The sequence below is a fragment of the Salvelinus alpinus genome, chromosome 17, assembly GCF_045679555.1.
Source record: "Salvelinus alpinus chromosome 17, SLU_Salpinus.1, whole genome shotgun sequence".
NCBI classification, from domain to species: domain Eukaryota; kingdom Metazoa; phylum Chordata; class Actinopteri; order Salmoniformes; family Salmonidae; genus Salvelinus; species Salvelinus alpinus.
The window spans coordinates 31,219,750-31,238,705 of record NC_092102.1 but is presented as its reverse complement, the minus strand read 5'-3'; the positions used below and the strand labels follow the sequence as shown (position 1 = coordinate 31,238,705).

General features: G+C 43.4%; 1 protein-coding gene across 1 annotated transcript; it reads right to left on the bottom strand.

Annotated features, from left to right (window-relative positions):
* Window positions 1-28: 28 nt before the first annotated feature.
* On the bottom strand, window positions 29-18,780 carry LOC139542754 (aladin-like). Its single transcript, XM_071348557.1, has 17 exons — window positions 18,625-18,780; window positions 18,267-18,378; window positions 16,373-16,500; window positions 16,225-16,280; window positions 16,007-16,098; window positions 15,822-15,868; window positions 3,276-3,374; window positions 2,431-2,574; window positions 2,215-2,335; window positions 1,964-2,088; window positions 1,524-1,584; window positions 1,359-1,449; window positions 1,141-1,234; window positions 983-1,050; window positions 804-882; window positions 624-708; window positions 29-294 (listed from the first exon to the last, which is right to left on the bottom strand). Exons 2-17 carry the CDS (start codon window positions 18,363-18,365, stop codon window positions 139-141), a joined length of 1,545 nt encoding a protein of 514 aa, XP_071204658.1. The 5' UTR covers window positions 18,366-18,378; window positions 18,625-18,780; the 3' UTR covers window positions 29-138.
* Window positions 18,781-18,956: the final 176 nt, after the last annotated feature.

Sequence of the window (18,956 nt, the reverse complement as noted above, 5' to 3'; positions counted from 1 at the left end):
CATTAAAAAAAGACACAATAAATACTAATTTGCATAACACTTTGTACACGTTTATTTAACAAGTGTTCCAAAAATTATAAATTGTACTTACAAACATGACTTGAAATATGGTTTCTGTGTTAGTTTGCGTGTGTGTGGTTAGGAGATGAGTTCTGTGTAGAGTGTCTGGTTGGCGTAGTCTGCTGGCCTGCCCTGGGACAGGGGGAGAGAGGGGCTGCCTCCCAGGCCGGGCTGGGGATTCCCAGCACTCAGAAAGCAAAAAGGCACATGGGTAATCTTTCCATTAGACCAACACTGTGGAGAGACAACATCACTATAGTCACTGAGATGAGTTTAGCGCCACCTAGCTAGACCTCGTGCTCTATTCACTGCAGCACATCAATAACCATGTCAAATGGAATGATCAGTGTGTAGACCATGTACAATTTCTAGTTGAAGTCCCATCTTTCCCATTCAAATGACATTAATGCATAAACTACTTTTGAGTAAAACAAAAAACAAATAAAAACTTTAAAATTGAAAGTAAACTATAGCGTTAAGATCAGTTTAAGCAGCACTGTGGGGAAACATCTAAATGCCTGGTGGACCCTTAAATGTAAAGAACAGCATTTGTAGAGACTGACCACAGTGAGCTGGGCTCCATGCTGGTAGTTGGGGTTGAATTGCATCAGTCTGGGCTCTGTCCCGGCCTCCCCCTGAACAAAACCACTGACACACATAGACAGACAGTTATTACCACTGACATACAGAGATATACAAAACTGAGACACCCTCCTGGATATGTAACATACTAGAGCACCTACCATGGCAGAAGCTTAAAAGCGGGGTTGATTTGAGTCTTGAACACTGCGATCATGGCAGGGCCGCCTACTTCAGCATCTCCTGATGGAACAGGTAAGAGGGAGGAAGTGAGTGGAGGAGAGAAGATGACAAAACACACTTTCCAACTTGGAGAAAGAGGAGAGGAGGGAAGGAGCCTGACCTTTGAGAAGCACGGCTAGTCTCTCTCTTGTCGGGTCCCACGCTAGCGACTGGATCTCTCCTCCGACCCTGAAAAACACGCATACACAATAAGCTAATCTGTAAGGTTAATCAATAACTAGTTTAGTGAACGGCTAGTTAACCCAGGCCTTTCCTTACGCCATATCTCCATCTGGTGTATTTAAGGTTGTCTCAGACAGGTCGGCCACGACTGTTGCTGCCTTCGGCCCCCCTGACATCCCTAAGGTCATCCCTAGTGGAGAAAGAGGAGAACTTACATCAAAACAAACAACACAAGCACACAGCACACAGTGTAAAACAACTGTAAGAGGTTGGTGTGCTTCATATCATACATGGTATTGTGTTTGTGTGTGTACCTGGGGTGTCAGTGAAAGTTAGGGCATAGATGACAGTCTCTCCTTGCACACTGAAGAGCAGCCGACTCCCATCAGGACTCCAACTGCCAGACTAGACATTTACAGAGAGACAGTTAGCCAAACACACAAACACTCACACACACTCACACAGACCAGGTGTCTCACCTGACAGCGTCCCTTCAGACAAGGCCACCGCTCGCAAGTCCACATCCTGGTTTCCCAAACCCTGCAGCAACACACACAAGACATACACTACTGTTCAAAAGTTTGGGTTCACATAGAAATGTCCTTGTTTTTGAAAGAAAAGCACATATTTTGTCCATTAATATAACATCAAATTAATCAGAAATACAGTGTAGACATTGTTAATGTTGTAAATGACTATTGTAGCTGGAAACGGATGATTTTGAAGGGAATATCTACATAGGCCCATTATCAGCAACCATCATTCCTGTGTTCCAATGGAAAATCATTCCTGTGTTCCAATTAAAATGATAAACTTGGATTTGCTAACACAACGTGCCATTGGAACACAGGAGTGAGTTGGTTGCTGATAATGGGCTTTAATTAACGACATAAAGCTCTCCTGCACTACTGTCTCTGACCTGAAGAGGGAGGAGGGTGTAGCTGCCAGCACGCGACTGCCATCAGGGGACCAGGATAGGTACGTGACTCCTCCCCCTCCCACACGGTAGAGAGGCACACAGCTCTCAACAGCTACATCCCACACCTGACAGAGATAGAAACAGAGACAGAGAGAAAGAGAGAGCGAGTCACAATGATGTTCCAGCATCACAGTAAAATACTTTCACAGTTGAGTAGCAGTAGAGTAGAGGTTGAGACTGCTGGTTCTTACCAGCATGGCAGTGTCCCTGGGAGAGGCCGACACCAGGAGAGATCCGTTAGGTGACCATGTCATGGAAGTGACAGGGGAGTGGCCTGGGTGGGACAAGACCTGGGCACAGCCAGAAGAGGGTCTGTGGGAGGGAAGAATAGATAGAAAGAGATTGAATGAGAAATAGGGAGGACAGAGAAAAAGAAAGTTGAAGAGTATAATAATGAGCATGTATACCTGGTAGAGAACGAGGTGGGGTCCACGTGCCAGACCAGCAGGCAGTTGTGACAGGCCACGGCCAGGGTAGACGCACACAGAGGCTTCCACTGCAGGGCTGCCACACTGTGCTGCAGACGGTGCTTTAGGGTGGGAGTAGTAGCACTGAGGGAGTGTTTGAGAGAGCGACGGAGAGAGAGCGCGAGACAGAACAAGTTTAACACCGCACTAGGTTGGTCTGACTGAATATGATTTTGAGGACATAGGTTTCATCTGAATCCAGGAAACCGGCCTATACGAAGATTCTCAATTGGTTTTGCTCGGCTCCTCACGGCCTCTCCTCGCCTTTTGAAAAAGGTAAAAAATAATCAAGAAGAGGCGGCGAGGAGAGGAAACAATTCCGCTTATATCAAATGACTCTCCTTCTCCACTTGCGCGTCATCATGTAAATCACGTTTAGGAATCCCAAAATAAATATGTTTAGTAAAAATGTAATTAGATAGTTGTGCTAGAGATTTTATAGATAAAAGTTAAGTAAAGATCAGTTTTGTTTTCAAATATGTGCATTCTTTTCTCCTCAGAGAACACAACAGCTGTTTCAAAGGGGGTGTGACTGGTTTCAAACTCTTCAGCGATAACCGATCGTAGGATACTCTTGTGAACCGTCTGCCGAAGGATGTAATCGAGGAGGTGAGCATATTCCTCCGTTCACCTACTAACGAATTGGCATTCTCCTCGACCACTTATCAATTTTCAGGCCCCGGAGAAGAGGAAGGAGGAGTTGAGAAACTCCCATAGAGTTTAATAGTCAATGACACAGCACCATTGCAACAGACCGACAGTGGGGCCATGAGTCTGCTACTTACCTCTTGGGGTTGTAGATCTTAATGGAGTCGTCTAAAAGGGAAACAGCACACTTCTGGGTGTGTGGGTGCCAGGCGAAGCCCCGCACTGCACAGTCCGACCTGAAACACAGGGAGCAACAACAGGGTCTGGTTGCACCAGTAGGGCTTAAATAACATTGATCTTTAATAGGGCTGTTGCGGTGACCGTATTACTGCCACACCAGCAGTCACGAGTCGTGACCGCAGTCATATTCCACGTGAACATTAAGCCACGGAAATCTCCTCCTATGCACTCTGGACATGCGTTGGTTGTACCCAATTCCCTAACGACTGTCAGGTCATTAATGGCCTGGTACTGAGGGCTCTATTGTCTCTCTAACCACTCTGACATCAATGCAGATGCAATTGAAAATCACATGAAACACTTACCATCAAAACCGTATCATGCTTTTAAAATGTACTTCACTGTGATCGATCAATTTGAAGAAAGTTCAACAAAAGGTTGAAACTGAGTGGAAAACATGGTCGTTGTGGATGTTGTTTCAAAGTCAAACACGGATATGGACAGCGCTTTCTAAAGTGATGATTAATTCAAAACACCCATACGCATATTATAGCTTATGCTTACATATAGGCCTATATATGAGCCCAAACCTGAAGACAAAAAGTTAGTGTACACTCAGTGTACAGAACATTAGGAACACCTGCTCTTTCCATGACATAGACTGACCAGGTGAATCCAGGTGAAAGCTATGATCCCTTATTGATGTCACCTGTTAAATACACTTCAATCAGTGCAGATGAAGGGGAGGAGACCAGTTAAAGAATTTTTAAGCCTCGAGACAATTGAGACATGGATTGTGTATGTGTGCCATTCAGAGTGTGAATGGGCCAGACAAAATATTTAAGTGCCTTTGAACGGGGTATGGTAGTAGGTGCCAAGCGCACCAGTTTGAGTGTGTCAAGAACTGCACGCTGCTGGGTTTTCACGCTCAACAGTTTCCAGTGTGTATCAAGAATGGTCCACCACCCAAAGGACATCCAGCCAACTTGACACAACTGTGGGAAGCACTGCAGTCAATATGGGCCAGCATTCCTGTGGAACGCTTTCGACAATTGAGGCTGTTCGGAGGGCAAAAGGGGGTGCAACTCAATGTTAGGAAGGTGTTCGTAATGTTTTGTACACTAAGTGTACAATACATAGCCTAATAGCCTACTGCATAGGCCTACTACACATAGCAGATAAACATATATATAAAAAATAAACATTTAAGATGTCTTTGGAACATAATTGATCAAGCCTATACTCCAAAAATTAAAGCAATTCTAGTAATCACCAGTGAATGTGGACCGTATTATTATGCACTCTATTCATGAGTCAGAGAAAACGTACAGGCCTAGGCAAAATGCTATTGGTTCATTGATTGTGCAAGGCGGCATAAAGGATTTGCCTACAATTAGAGTGAATTGCATCCAAACAGACTTGATCTACCTGCGAGAAATTGTAATGGATGGCAACTTTAAGCCAAGTATGATTGGTAATACATTTAAATTATGGGCTTAAAATGGACTAACCAAGTATTATCAGATGTTTACAGACAAGGGGATTGATACACTTGAGAATATATCAATAAAATACAACCTCCAGAACTCTGTTATACAATTATTTACAAGCAAGAAGCTATCTTACTAAAGCAGTAGGACCTAATAAAACGCTTAGTGATATACATTTAATGAATTACACTGAACAAAAATAAAAACACAACATGTCTTTACATTGTGTTGGTCCCATGTTTCATGAGCTGAAAAAAAATACAGAAATTTTCCATACGCACAAAAAGCTTATTTCTCTCAAATGTTGTGAACTAATGTGTTTACATCTGTTAGTGAGCATTTCTCCTTTGCCAAGATAATCTATCCACCTGACAGGTGTGGCATATCAAGAAGCTGATTAAAAGGCATGATCATTACACAGGTGCACTTTGTGCTTGGGACAATAAAAGGCCACTCTAAAATGTGCAGTTTTGTCACCCAACACAATGCCACAGATGTCTCAAGTTGAGGGAGCGTGCAATTGGCATGCTGACTGCAGGAATGTCCACAAGAGCTGTTGCCAGAGAATTGAATGTTCATTTCTTTACCATAAGCCACATCCAACATCGTTTAACAGAATTTGTCAGTACGTTCAACCAGCCTCACAACTGCGGACCATGCATATGGGCAAGCAGTTTGCAGATGTCAACGTTGTGAACAGAGTGCCCCATAGTGGCGGTGGGGTTATGGTATGGGCAGGCATAAGCTACAGACAACGAACACAATCGCATTTTATCGATGGCAAATTGAATGCAGAGATACCGTGACGAGATCTTGAGGCCCATAATCTGCCGCCATCACCTCTTGTTTCAGCATGATAATGCATGGCCCATGTCACAAGGACCTGTAGACAATTTCTGAAAGCTGAAAATGTCCCAGTTCTTCCACGGCCTGCATACTCACCAGACATGTCACCGATTGAGCATGTTTGGGAGGCTCTGGATCGACGTGTACGACAGTGTGTTCCAGTTCCCGACAATATCCAGCAACTTCGCACAGCCATTAAAGAGGAGTGGGACAACATTCCACAAGCCACAATAAACAGTCTGATCAACTCTACAGTGGGGCAAAAAAGTATTTAGTCAGCCACCAATTGTGCAAGTTCTCCCACTTAAAAAGATGAGAGAGGCCTGTAATTTTCATCATAGGTACACTTCAACTATGACAGACAAAATGAGAAAAAAAATCCAGAAAATCACATTGTAGGATTTTTAATGAATTTATTTGCAAGTTATGGTGGAAAATAAGTATTTGGTCACCTAGAAACAAGCAAGATTTCTGGCTCTCACAGACCTGTAACTTCTTCTTTAAGAGGCTCCTCTGTCCTCCACTCGTTACCTGTATTAATGGCACCTGTTTGAACTTGTTATCAGTATAAAAGACACCTGTCCACAACCTCAAACAGTCACACTCCAAACTCCACTATGGCCAAGACCAAAGAGCTGTCAAAGGACACCAGAAACAAAATTGTAGACCTGCACCAGGCTGGGAAGACTGAATCTGCAATAGGTAAGCAGCTTGGTTTGAAGAAATCAACTGTGGGAGCAATTATTAGGAAATGGAAGACATACAAGACCACTGATAATCTCCCTCGATCTGGGGCTCCACGCAAGATCTCACCCCGTGAGGTCAAAATGATCACAAGAACGGTGAGCAAAAATCCCAGAACCACAGTGGTCTTGTCACAGTGGTCTTGTCATAGTGAATGACCTGCAGAGAGCTGGGACCAAAGTAACAAAGCCTACCATCAGTAACACACTACGCCGCCAGGGACTCAAATCCTGCAGTGCCAGACGTGTCCCCCTGCTTAAGCCAGTACATGTCCAGGCCCGTCTGAAGTTTGCTAGAGAGCATTTGGATGATCCAGAAGAAGATTGGGAGAATGTCATATGGTCAGATGAAACCAAAATATAACTTTTTGGTAAAAAACTCAACTCGTCGTGTTTGGAGGACAAAGAATCCAAAGAACACCATACCTACTGTGAAGCATGGGGGTGGAAACATCATGCTTTGGGGCTGTTTTTCTGCAAAGGGACCAGGACGACTGATCCTTTTAAAGGAAAGAATGAATGGGGCCATGTATCGTGAGATTTTGAGTGAAAACCTCCTTCCATCAGCAAGGGCATTGAAGATGAAACGTGGCTGGGTCTTTCAGCATGACAATGATCCCAAACACACCGTCCGGGCAACGAAGGAGTGGCTTCGTAAGAAGCATTTCAAGGTCCTGGAGTGGCCTAGCCAGTCTCCAGATCTCAACCCCATAGAAAATCTTTGGAGGGAGTTGAAAGTCCGTGTTGCCCAGCAACAGCCCCACAACATCACTGCTCTAGAGGAGATCTGCATGGAGGAATGGGCCAAAATACCAGCAACAGTGTGTGAAAACCTTGTGAAGACTTACAGAAAACGTTTGACCTCTGTCATTGCCAACAAAGGGTATATAACAAAGTATTGAGATAAACTTTTGTTATTGACCAAATACTTATTTTCCACCATAATTTGCAAATAAATTCATTAAAAATCCTACAATGTGATTTTCTGGATTTTTTCTCTCATTTTGTCTGTCATAGTTGAAGTGTACCTATGATGAAAATTACAGGCCTCTCTCATCTTTTTAAGTGGGAGAACTTGCACAATTGGTGGCTGACTAAATACTTTTTTGCCCCACTGTATGTGAAGGAGATATGTTGCACTGCATGAGGGCAAATGGTGGTCACACCAGATTGTGACTGGTTTTCTGATCCACGCCCCTACTTTTTTTTTAAAGGTACAGTATTTGTGACCAACAGTCACTTGAAATACATAGAATAGGGCCTAATGGATTTATTTCAATTGACTGATTTCCTTATATGAACTGTAACTCAGTAAAATCTTAATCTTGTTGTGTTTATATTTTGGATCAGTATAGTAATAACCCAAGAGGACTGGAAGGACATATCTAGTAACACGTCTAAGACAAACACCTCTCTACTCTGTAGGGAATACTCTTGAAAATTCAGTCAAGATTTTTTTATAACTCCTATAATAAAATCAAAATACAACCTTGACATCACACCAACTTACTGGCGTAACTGTGCTTAGCTCTGCTCTCCAATACTCAACTATTATATTCCTGCCCAGTCCTCAATAATTTCTGGATCGAAGTATAAAAAGTATTGAATGATACGTTTGAATGTTCACTTCTCCTGGGGAGAACCCGTCATGCACTGCTCCTCAACTCTAATAAGTACCTTTTCAGAATTCTGAGAATAACAGCACTTAAACAGATAACTAGAAATTGGCTTACACCGCTGGCACCTCAAATAAGCAATTGGAAAGAAAAAATGTATTAAATATATAGTATTGAAATGACAACTTATAGAATAAGAAACCAAATTACTACTTGAGATACGATGGGAGAAAATATAAAATACAAACATTATAGTATGAAATATTTATAGGCTGTATCCGGAGGTATAATATACATGTTTTAAACGGACGGGTTTGTGTGCTTGTGTGTGTGTGAATGGGTGCATGTAAGCGAGTGTAGAAGTGCAAGTGTGTGAACCCAAATCAGAAACCGTGAATAGATGGCAGCATTCGCGCAAAACTGAAAGCGCGAACCACCGCATTAAACCATGGCAAGGTGATTGGGAATATGGCCGAATACAAACAGTGTAGTTATTATCTCCTTAAGGCAATCAAACAGGCAAAACTTCAGTACCTAGACAAAGTGGAGCCGCAATTCAACGGGTCAGACACGAGACGTATGTGGCAGGGTCTACAGACAATCACGGACTACAAAGGGGAAACCAGCCACGTCGCGGACACCGACGTCTTGCTTCCGGACAAGCTCAACACCTTCGCCCGCTTTGAGGATAACACAGTGCCACCAACGCAGCCCGCTACCAAGGACTGTGGGTTCCGCTTCTCTCTGGCTGACGTGAGTAAGACATTTAAGCGTGTTAGCGTCCCACATATCCCAGAGAGGTTAACGTCCCACTTGGCCAAAAGCCAGTAAAAATGCAGAGCGCCAAATTCAAATAAATTACTATAAAAATCAAACTTTCATGAAATCACACATGAAAGACACCAAATTAAAGCTACACTTGTTGTGAATCCAGCCAACATGTCTGATTTCAAAAAGGATTTACGGCGAAAGCACACCAAACGATTATGTTAGGTCAGTACATAGCCACAGAAAAACACAGCCATTTTTCCAGCCAAAGAGAGGAGTAACAAAAAGCAGAAATAGAGATAAAATGAATCACTGACCTTTGATGATCTTCATCAGATGACACTCATAGGACTTCATGTTACACAATACATGTATGTTTTGTTCGGTAAAGTTTATATTTATATCCAAAAATCTGAGTTTAGGCGGGACACTACTGTCTCACTTGGCCAAAAGCCAGAGAAAATGCAGAGCGCCATATTCAAATAAATTACTATAAAAATCTAACTTTCATGAAATCACACATGAAAGGCACCAAATTAAAGCTACACTTGTTGTGAATCCAGCCAACATGTCTGATTTCAAAAAGGATTTACGGCGAAAGCACACCAAACGATTATGTTAGGTCAGTACATAGCCACAGAAAAACACAGCCATTTTCCCAGCCAAAGATAGGAGTCACAAAAAGCAGAAATAGAGATAAAATGAATCACTAACCTTTGATGATCTTCATCAGATGACACTCATAGAACTTCATGTTACACAATACATGTATGTTTTGTTCGATAATGTGCATATTTATATCCAAAAATCTCAGTTTACATTGGCGCCATGTTCAGAAATGCCTCCAAAATATCCGGAGAAATTGCAGAGCCACATCAAATAACAGAAATACTCATCATAAACTTTGATGAAAGATACATGTTTTACATAGAATTAAAGATACACTTGTTCTTAACGCAACCGCTGTCTCAGATTTCAAAAAAACTTTACGGAATAAGCAAACCATGCAATAATCTGAGACGGCGCTCAGATATAAACAACATTTCTCCGCCATGTTGGAGTCAACAGAAATACGAAATGACATCATAAATATTCCCTTACCTTTGATGATCTTCATCAGAATGCACTCCCAGGAATCCTAGTTCCACAATAAATTGTTGTTTTGTTCGATAATGTCCATTATTTATGTCCAAGTAGCTACTTTTGTTAGCACATATAGTACACATATCTAAACGCTCGCGCAGATCCAGGCGAACGTCGGACGAAAACTTCAAAAAGTTATATTACAAGTCGAATAAACTTGTCAAACTAAGTAGAGAATCAGTCTTTAGGATGTTGTTATCATAAATATTCAATAACGTTCCAACCGGAGAATTCCTTTGTGTCTATAGAAGTAATGGAACGCAAGTCGATATCATGTGGCATGCGCGTGACCAGGAACTGGCACTCTGCCAGACCACGGACTCAAACAGCTCCCATCCGGCCCCACATCACAGTAGAAGCTTCATTCAACGTTCTACAGACTGTTGACATCTAGTGGAAGGCGTAGGAAGTGCAAACAGATCCATATCCCACTGGGATTTCAATAGGCGATGAGTTGAAAATCGACCAGCCTCAGAATTCTCACTTCCTGTTTGGATTTTTTCTCAGGTTTTTGCCTGCCATATGAGTTGTTATACTCACAGACATCATTCAAACAGTTTTAGAAACTTCAGAGTGTTTTATATCCAATAGTAATAATAATATGCATATATTAGCATCTGGGACAGAGTAGGAGGCAGTTCACTCTGGGCACGCTATTCATCCAAAGTGAAAATGCTGCCCCCTATCCTAGAGAAGTTAACCACCGCAAGGCTGCCGGCCAAGACGGCATCCCTAGCCGCGTCCTCAGAGCATGCGCAGACCAGCTGGCTGGAGTATTTACGGACATATTCAATCTGTCCCTATCCCAGTCTGCTGTCCTCACTTGCTTCAAGATGCCCACCATTGTTCCTGTACCCAAGAATGCAAAGGTAACTGAACTAAAAGACTATCGCCCTGTAGCACTCACTTCTGTCATCATGAAGTGCTTTGAGAGGCTAGTTAAGGATCATATCACCTCTACCTTACCTGACACCCTAGAGCCACTTCAATTTACTTACCACCCCAATAGATCCACAGACAATGCCATCGCACTGCATACTACCCTATCCCATTTGGACAAGATGAATACCTATGTATCCATTGACTATAGCTCAGCATTCAACACCATAGTACACTCCAAGCTCATCATTACGTTTGGGGCCCTGGGTCTGAACCCCGCCCTGTGCAACTGGGTCCTGGACTTCCTGATGGGCCGCCCCCAGGTGGTGAAGGTAGGAAACAACACCTCCACTTCGCTGATCCTCAACACAGGGACCCCACAAGGGTGCGTGCTCAGCTCCCTCCTGTACTCCCTGTTCACCCATAACTGGGTGGCCACGCAAGCCTCCAACTCAATCATCAAGTTTGCAGACGACACAACAGTAGTAGGCCTGATTACTAACAATGACGAGACAGCCTACAGAGAGGAGGTGAGGGCCCTGGGAGAGTAGTGCCAGGAAAATAACCTCTCACTCAACAAAGGAGCTGATTGTGGACTTCGGGAAACAGCAGAGGGAGCACGCCCCTATCCACATCAACGGGACCGCAGCGGAGAAGGTGGAAAGCTTCAAGTTCCTTGGCGTACACATCACTTACGATCTGAAATGGTCCACCCACACAGATACTGTGGTGAAGAAGAAGGCGCATCCGTGCCAATTTGGCTTGGCCCCTAAGACCCTCATACTTTTACAGATGCACAATTGAGAGCATCCTGTCAGGCTGTATCACAGCCTGGTACGGCAACTGCACCCCCCGCAACCGCAGGGCTCTCCAGAGGGTGGTGCGGTCTGCCCAACACATCACCGGGGGCAAACTACCCGCCCTTCAGGACATCTACAGCACCCAATGTCACAGGAAGGCCAAAAAGATCATCAAGGACATCAACCACCCTAGCCACGGCCTGTTCACCCCACTATCATCCAGAAGGCGAAGTCATAACAGGTGCATCAAAGCTGGGACCAGTTTGCGCTGTTCTGTGAAGGGAGTAGTACACAGCGTTGTACGAGATCTTCAGTTTCTTGACAATTTCTCGCATGGAATAGCCTTCATTTCACAGAACAAAAATAGACTGATGAGTTTCCGAAGAAAGTTATTTGTTTCTTGCCATTTTGAGCCTGTAATCGAACCCACAAATGCTGTCTCAACAAGGCCAGTTTTATTCCTTCTCTAATCAGAACAACAGTTTTTAGCTGTGCTAACAATTGCAAAAGGGTTTTCTAATGATCAATTAGCCTTTTAAAATGGTAAACTTGGATTACCTAACACAACGTGCCATTGGAACACAGGAATGATGGTTGCTGAATAATGGGCCTCTGTACGCCTATGTAACCGGTGTGAAATGGCTAGCTAGTTAGCGGGGTGCGAGCTAATAGCGTTTCAATCAGTAACGTCACTCGCTCTGAGACCTTGAAGTAGTTGTTCCCCTTTCTCTGCAAGGGCCGCGGCTTTTGTGGAGCGATGGGTAACGATGCTTCGTGCGGAGGCAGTTGTTGATGTGTGCAGAGGGCCCTGGTTTGAGCCCAGGTAGGGGCGAGGAGAGGGACGGAAGCTATACTGTTACATTGATGCTGTTGACCCGGATCACTGGTTGCTGCGGAAAAGGGGGAGGTCAAAAGGGGGGTGAGTGTAACCGCTGTGAAATGGCTAGCTAGTTAGCGGGATGCATGCTAATAGCGTTTCAACCGGTGACGTCACTCGCTCTGAGACCTTGAAGTAGTTGTTGCCCTTAGAGTCTTTTGTGGAGCGGTGGGTAACAATGCTTCGTGGGGAGGCAGTTGTTGATGTGTGTAGAGGGTCCCTGGTTCGAGCCCAGGTAGGGGCGAGGAGAGGGATGGAAGCTATACTGTTACACCTATGTAGATATTCCATAAAAAAATGTTTTCAGCTACAATAGTAATTTACAACATTAACAATGTCTACACTGTATAAGGACATTTCTAAGTGACCCAAACTTTTTTTTTTATGGATTTAGATTATTATTATTATTATATATATTTTTTTTAATATAGATGGTTCCAAAGGCGCACATCAGCGGCTTGTGTGCGTGTAGGCCTGGAGATGCTAAATGTGCTATGTTAATTAACGGTTAATTACCATGAGAACAGCAGTCATTTGTGACAATAACAGGCTGACAAAATGTCATGACCGCCACAGCCCTAGTCTGAAATGCTAGGTCGGTTGTAGCTATGTTCCGACTTGGGGATCAGAATTTACACCTGTTTCACCAACAAAAAATAAGACTAGTTGTAACTAAATCCGGTGTAAGCAATGCGCGTTCCTGAGATTTGACGCTTCATAATGATGGTTGCTAGGCAACGCCCGTTACTAGACTGTTATTATCCTGGTGGCAGTTCTAAACTTTGCAAGGCATGTCACTTCGCAAGGCATGCCACTTCGCAAGGCATGCCACTTCGCAAAGCTCACCACTATGCATTTTCTTAAACACAACTGGTTGGATCAATAAATAATTACTGTGAGAATGAATAAGACTGAATGACGAAAACATTGGAATAAAGTAGGCTAATGTCACTGAAGGCATGTATTAATTTGTTACTTACTGAAACTTCCAAAGTTAAGTTTTAAATCATTTAAAACAGTAGCCGAGTGCGGTCAACGATAATTTAGTTTTGACAGGGACAGCGCTGTTGAGAAAAGCGTGGGGACTCGTCTTGATAAATGAATCTGTCAGATTTTTGTTTTAACTGAATCTCCGTTTGGATATTTGGTAACAATTAGGCTGGGAAAATGCTAGCTAAATTGAGGTAAGTGCTCATGATAGTAATCTTTAGTCTTTGCTCATCTGGCACTGATCAGACATTTTTGCTAGCATGTTATGTAGCCTAGTATAACAAGTGGATGGTTTTGCACTTTACTCGCATAGTAGCCTATATCCCGAACAAATGTCCTTGACTTGTCTGATAATTAATCAACGTGATTTTTTGTCACTTAATCTCTGTCAATATATTTGGTTATTTAACCTCTGGCTGGGCAAATAAGTGGAGGTGGTAGCTCATCTATTCATTTGCTAATCTATCACTGAGCAGACACATTTAGCATGCTATAATGTAGCATAGCCTAAATCACGGGTATTTATTTTCTATTGGCTCGCGCATAGGCAACTTGAAAAGCCCACAACGGTTGTAAAATATGAACACGAGACTCACATCCTTTTGAAAATATAGATTGCTATTATTTTCTATGTGTATCATGCTGAAGACAGTCCCAATTTAACACTATATGCCTGCTCCCTAGTAGGTGTAGAATCTACACCCAGGCATAGCTCATAGAAGAGTTTATGTCTAGGTGGTGCAACAAGTATACTTTTTTAGTCTGGCGTAGAGCCCATTTTACGTCGGACGTAGAGTTACAACCCACTTACGACCAACTGGTGCAACTGGCCCCAGAACAACACCATATATACCATAAAGCAGTGGTCACCAACCTTTTCTGAATCAAGATCACTTTCGAAGTCAAAAAGAAAGATCTACCGCTCAGATGTTTAAAATATTTTTTTTTTTTTGCATGATAAAAAATAATAATAACAACCTAATAAAAATGTGGTTTGTGCAGTAGGCCTAAAACATTATTGTCTACTTGGCCTGCCAATACTGTTCTTCTCAGACCATATTATATTTCACAAGTCGAGCTTTGATAACAAAATAGATCAGTTGGTGTAGCACTTGCAAGGCACAACTGAGCATAATTTGAAATAATTGTTTTTTTTATTTTACTGGACTGCATCTGATAGTCATGGTGATTTCAAGACAACTGGGAACTCTGGAAAAAAACGTGGTCAAATCATGACATCAGTGATCTTCTGGTCGGAAAATGTGAGCTCTAGAAAGATACCCAAGTTTGCGACTTGGAATTCCGAGTTATTTGACTGTTCAAAACGATTTTTCCCAGTCGCATCTCATTTTGTTTTAAAGTTCCCAGTTGTCTTGGAACAGACTGAAGTCGGAAATTTCCGACTTCCCAGTTGTTTTGAACACAGCATTAGTCTCAGCGGAGGGAGGGAGGGAGAGAGCAGCAGAGGGTCCACCTCTCATGGCCCCTGCTCTCTCCTCCTGTGAGACTGACCAGAGAGAGGAGACATCGTATTCCACTTGATGGTGAAACTCTACTTGCACCACATCTGCGTCATGCACAAATTCATGTTCCTATGAACAGAGAATGTTAAATATTCCTCATTATTAAAATAGACACGACGAGCTGCTAATAATAATATAAACGCAGGGCTATTGATTCACTTGTCTACTCATTCATTATGCATTGCAGCGCCAGTGGAATTAGGGAGAAACACATTTTATGTTTTGTAATAGTGTGGAATTTTGTATTTTATTAGGATCCCCATTAGCTGTTGCAAAAGCAGCAGCTACTCTTCCTGGGGTCCACACAAAACATGAAACATAATACAGAATGACATAATACAGATCATCATTAGACAAGAACAGCTCAAGGACAGAACTACATACATTTTTAAAAGGCACACGTAGCCTACATATCAATGCATACACACAAACTATTAAATAATAAAACAGTGTACAGTGCTGAATAAAAACAGACGAACTCACTCAAAAACAGCAGCTCTTTGCTGTATACTTTGAGAGTCTCTCTCTCTCTCTGGTCAAGGTTTTATGAATCTCAGGTAGGCTAGTATAAAATGTTGCTGTGGCCGGGGTTGTGGAAACTGTAGGCAAGGTGATTTGAGCGATCCAGGACAAATACAATTTCTAAAAAAGAGCGCAAGCAAGTGATCGACTAGGAATGCCTTGAAGATTGACTTGACCAGTCGATCGTAATCGACCGGTTGGTGACCATTGTCCTAAAGTTAATAAATAACTAATATTTGACAAGGACATAAGAGAGGGTATATTTTAGGATCTAATTGGGGACTGAAACTAAAAAGGTGGTCTTACCAGTCGAGCACCTGGGAAAACTCAGCGGTCATGTCCTCGCTGCTTAACTGAAGACAAAGGGCAGACAACAACAGTCAATTAGAGAAGCCTGCAGATTCCAAAACACCCTGGCAAGTTTTGTATTGTCTGATTGTTACTGATGGAAAATGTGCCATGTGAATTGACTGTGAGACTGGGCCACTTACTGTGAGATGAGGAAACAGAGAGCCGTGGAAGGAGGAGACCCACCGTAACAAAGCCAGGACACAGCTAGAGCTAACCTCTAGCCACTTGGGCACTGGGAACACACACACATAAAAGAGTTACACAAACTCTTGCATGATAGAACACTTTCTTATCTGAAGCGCAGTCTGCATGTAATACTTTCAAGACTGTAAAATAATGAAGATAACATGGCACTCACCCTCTGCACTGGAGTTGGCTATTTCATTTAGGAGTCCACAGAGGCCTGCATCACGCCTAGGAGACAGACACAGAGGTAGGAATTAGTGAACAGGGCCTTAGAATTGACTGTGTGTGTCTCTGTCTGTGTCTATGTGTGTCACACACACCAAGCCCCTGCACTCCTTGTGTACAGTGTCTCACAGTGGTCCCGAAAGGCTGCCTTGCTGCTGCTCTCTTGGCGGCTGTGAGGCTTCAGTGACTCTCCCGGGAAGTACAGATTCAGAGCATGTGAATCCTACAGCAAATGGAAATACATTAGACATATATATTCATATATACACTGCTCAAAAAAATAAAGGGAACACTTAAACAACACAATGTAACTCCAAGTCAGTCACACTTCTGTGAAATCAAACTGTCCACTTAGGAAGCAACACTGATTGACAATACATTTCACATGCTGTTGTGCAAATGGAATAAACAACAGGTGGACATTATAGGCAATTAGCAAGACACCCCCAATAAAGGAGTGGTTCTGCAGGTGGTGACCACAGACCACTTCTCAGTTCCTATGCTTCCTGGCTGATGTTTTGGTCACTTTTGAATGCTGGCGGTGCTTTCACTCTAGTGGTAGCATGAGACGGAGTCTACAACCCACACAAGTGGCTCAGGTAGTGCAGCTCATCCAGGATGGCACATCAATGCGAGCTGTGGCAAGAAGGTTTGCTGTGTCTGTCAGCGTAGTGTCCAGAGCATGGAGGCGCTACCAGGAGACAGGCCAGTACATCGGGAGACGTGGAGGAGGCCGTAGGAGGGCAACAACCCAGCAGCAGGACCGCTACCTCCGCCTTTGTGCAAGGAGGAGCACTGCCAGAGCCCTGCAAAATGACCTCCAGCAGGCCACAAATGTGCATGTGTCTGCTCAAACGGTCAGAAACAGACTCCATGAGGGTGGTATGAGGGCCCGACGTCCACAGGTGGGGGTTGTGCTTACAGCCCAACACCGTGCAGGACGTTTGGCATTTGCCAGAGAACACCAAGATTGGCAAACTCGCCACTGGCGCCCTGTGCTCTTCACAGATGAAAGCAGGTTCACACTGAGCACGTGACAGACGTGACAGAGTCTGGAGACGCCGTGGAGAACGTTCTGCTGCCTGCAACATCCTCCAGCATGAGCGGTTTGGCGGTGGGTCAGTCATGGTGTGGGGTGGCATTTCTTTGGGGGGCCGCACAGCCCTCCATGTGCTCGCCAGAGGTAGCCTGACTGCCATTAGGTACCGAGATGAGATCCTCAGACCCCTTGTGAGACCATATGCTGGTGCGGTTGGCTCTGGGTTCCTCCTAATGCAAGACAATGCTAGACCTCATGTGGCTGGAGTGTGTCAGCAGTTCCTGCAAGAGGAAGGCATTGATGCTATGGACTGGCCCGCCCGTTCCCCAGACCTGAATCCAATTGAGCACATCTGGGACATCATGTCTCGCTCCATCCACCAACGCCACATTGCACCACAGACTGTCCAGGAGTTGGCAGATGCTTTAGTCCAGGTCTGGGAGGAGATCCCTCAGGAGACCATCCGCCACCTCATCAGGAGCATGCCCAGGCGTTGTAGGGAGGTCATACAGGCACATGGAGGCCACACACACTACTGAGGCTCATTTTGACTTGTTTTAAGGACATTACATCAAAGTTGGATCAGCCTGTAGTGTGGTTTTCCACTTTAATTTTGAGTGTGACTCCAAATCCAGACCTCCATGGGTTGATAAATTTGATTTTCATTGATAATTTTTGTGTGATTTTGTTGTCAGCACATTCAACTATGTAAAGAAAAAAGTATTTAATAAGAATATTTCATTCATTCAGATCTAGGATGTGTTATTTTAGTGTTCCCTTTATTTTTTTTAGCAGTGTATATACATACATATATATATATATATATTACACACACACACACCTAATAAGAATAAACATCTAAACATTACAGTGACAAACTGTTTTTGGTAACTCAAGTTTGTGGTGACTAGTACAAGGATTGGCATTGATATGATAGCCCGCCCACCCACCCCAAACCAGACTGCTGGATCTGTGTTGGACTCGTCGTATTGAGAAGTCTCTCCATAGCCGGGCAGCGGACGGGGGAACAGAGCCAAGGAACACATCATAACCACATTACTCCTGAAAAAAACATCACATTTAGTAGCTCAACATTCAGCTATCACATGCAGATGCTAGCTAAATTAGCTAGCTAGTCACTAACGTTAGCTAAATAGTTTAAATTAGCTATCTAGCAAGCTTGGCTAGCTAGATTGGATTGACACTTTAGACTTGCTAGCTACTTAGCAAGCTAGCTAGACTGACAATTACAAAATAAAACTACACAGTTATCCATGTAGTGGTACATTGTCCATGTACTGTTGTTACCTTTATTTTCCTGTAAAATGTAGCTAGGTTTACAGCAGCTTCAAACAGATCGGCCAGTTAACAAATCCCGCCGTGCTGGATTCATAAACTACGGAGGCCTGTAGAAGGCATACAATACGGCGAATTTCCACAACGCGGACATACTTTGCCCAGAGGTGAATACTCTGCTGTCATCTATCGGATAAATAGTGGCATTACATCCAACTTCTGTTCGCAGTTCACATAGGTGCTGTTTGTTTCAAGACATGGATGAAATAACCAAACTGTAAAAACGTGCTGGTTGTTTGCAATTCAAATGCCGTTTTGATGAGTGCATGCATGGTGTGTAGACC

What these genes read in the sequence shown, in the direction of transcription:
- LOC139542754 (XM_071348557.1), bottom strand. Translation starts at nt 18,365, where the DNA reads ATGATGTGTTCCTTGGCTCTGTTCCCCCGTCCGCTGCCCGGCTATGGA. An exon ending in CCCACCTCGTTCTCTACCAG is followed by an intron (nt 2,336 to 2,430) that starts GTATACATGCTC and finishes TCCCTCCCACAG; the next exon opens with ACCCTCTTCTGGCTGTGCCC. An exon ending in AACTTTCACTGACACCCCAG is followed by an intron (nt 1,235 to 1,358) that starts GTACACACACAA and finishes TTTCTCCACTAG; the next exon opens with GGATGACCTTAGGGATGTCA.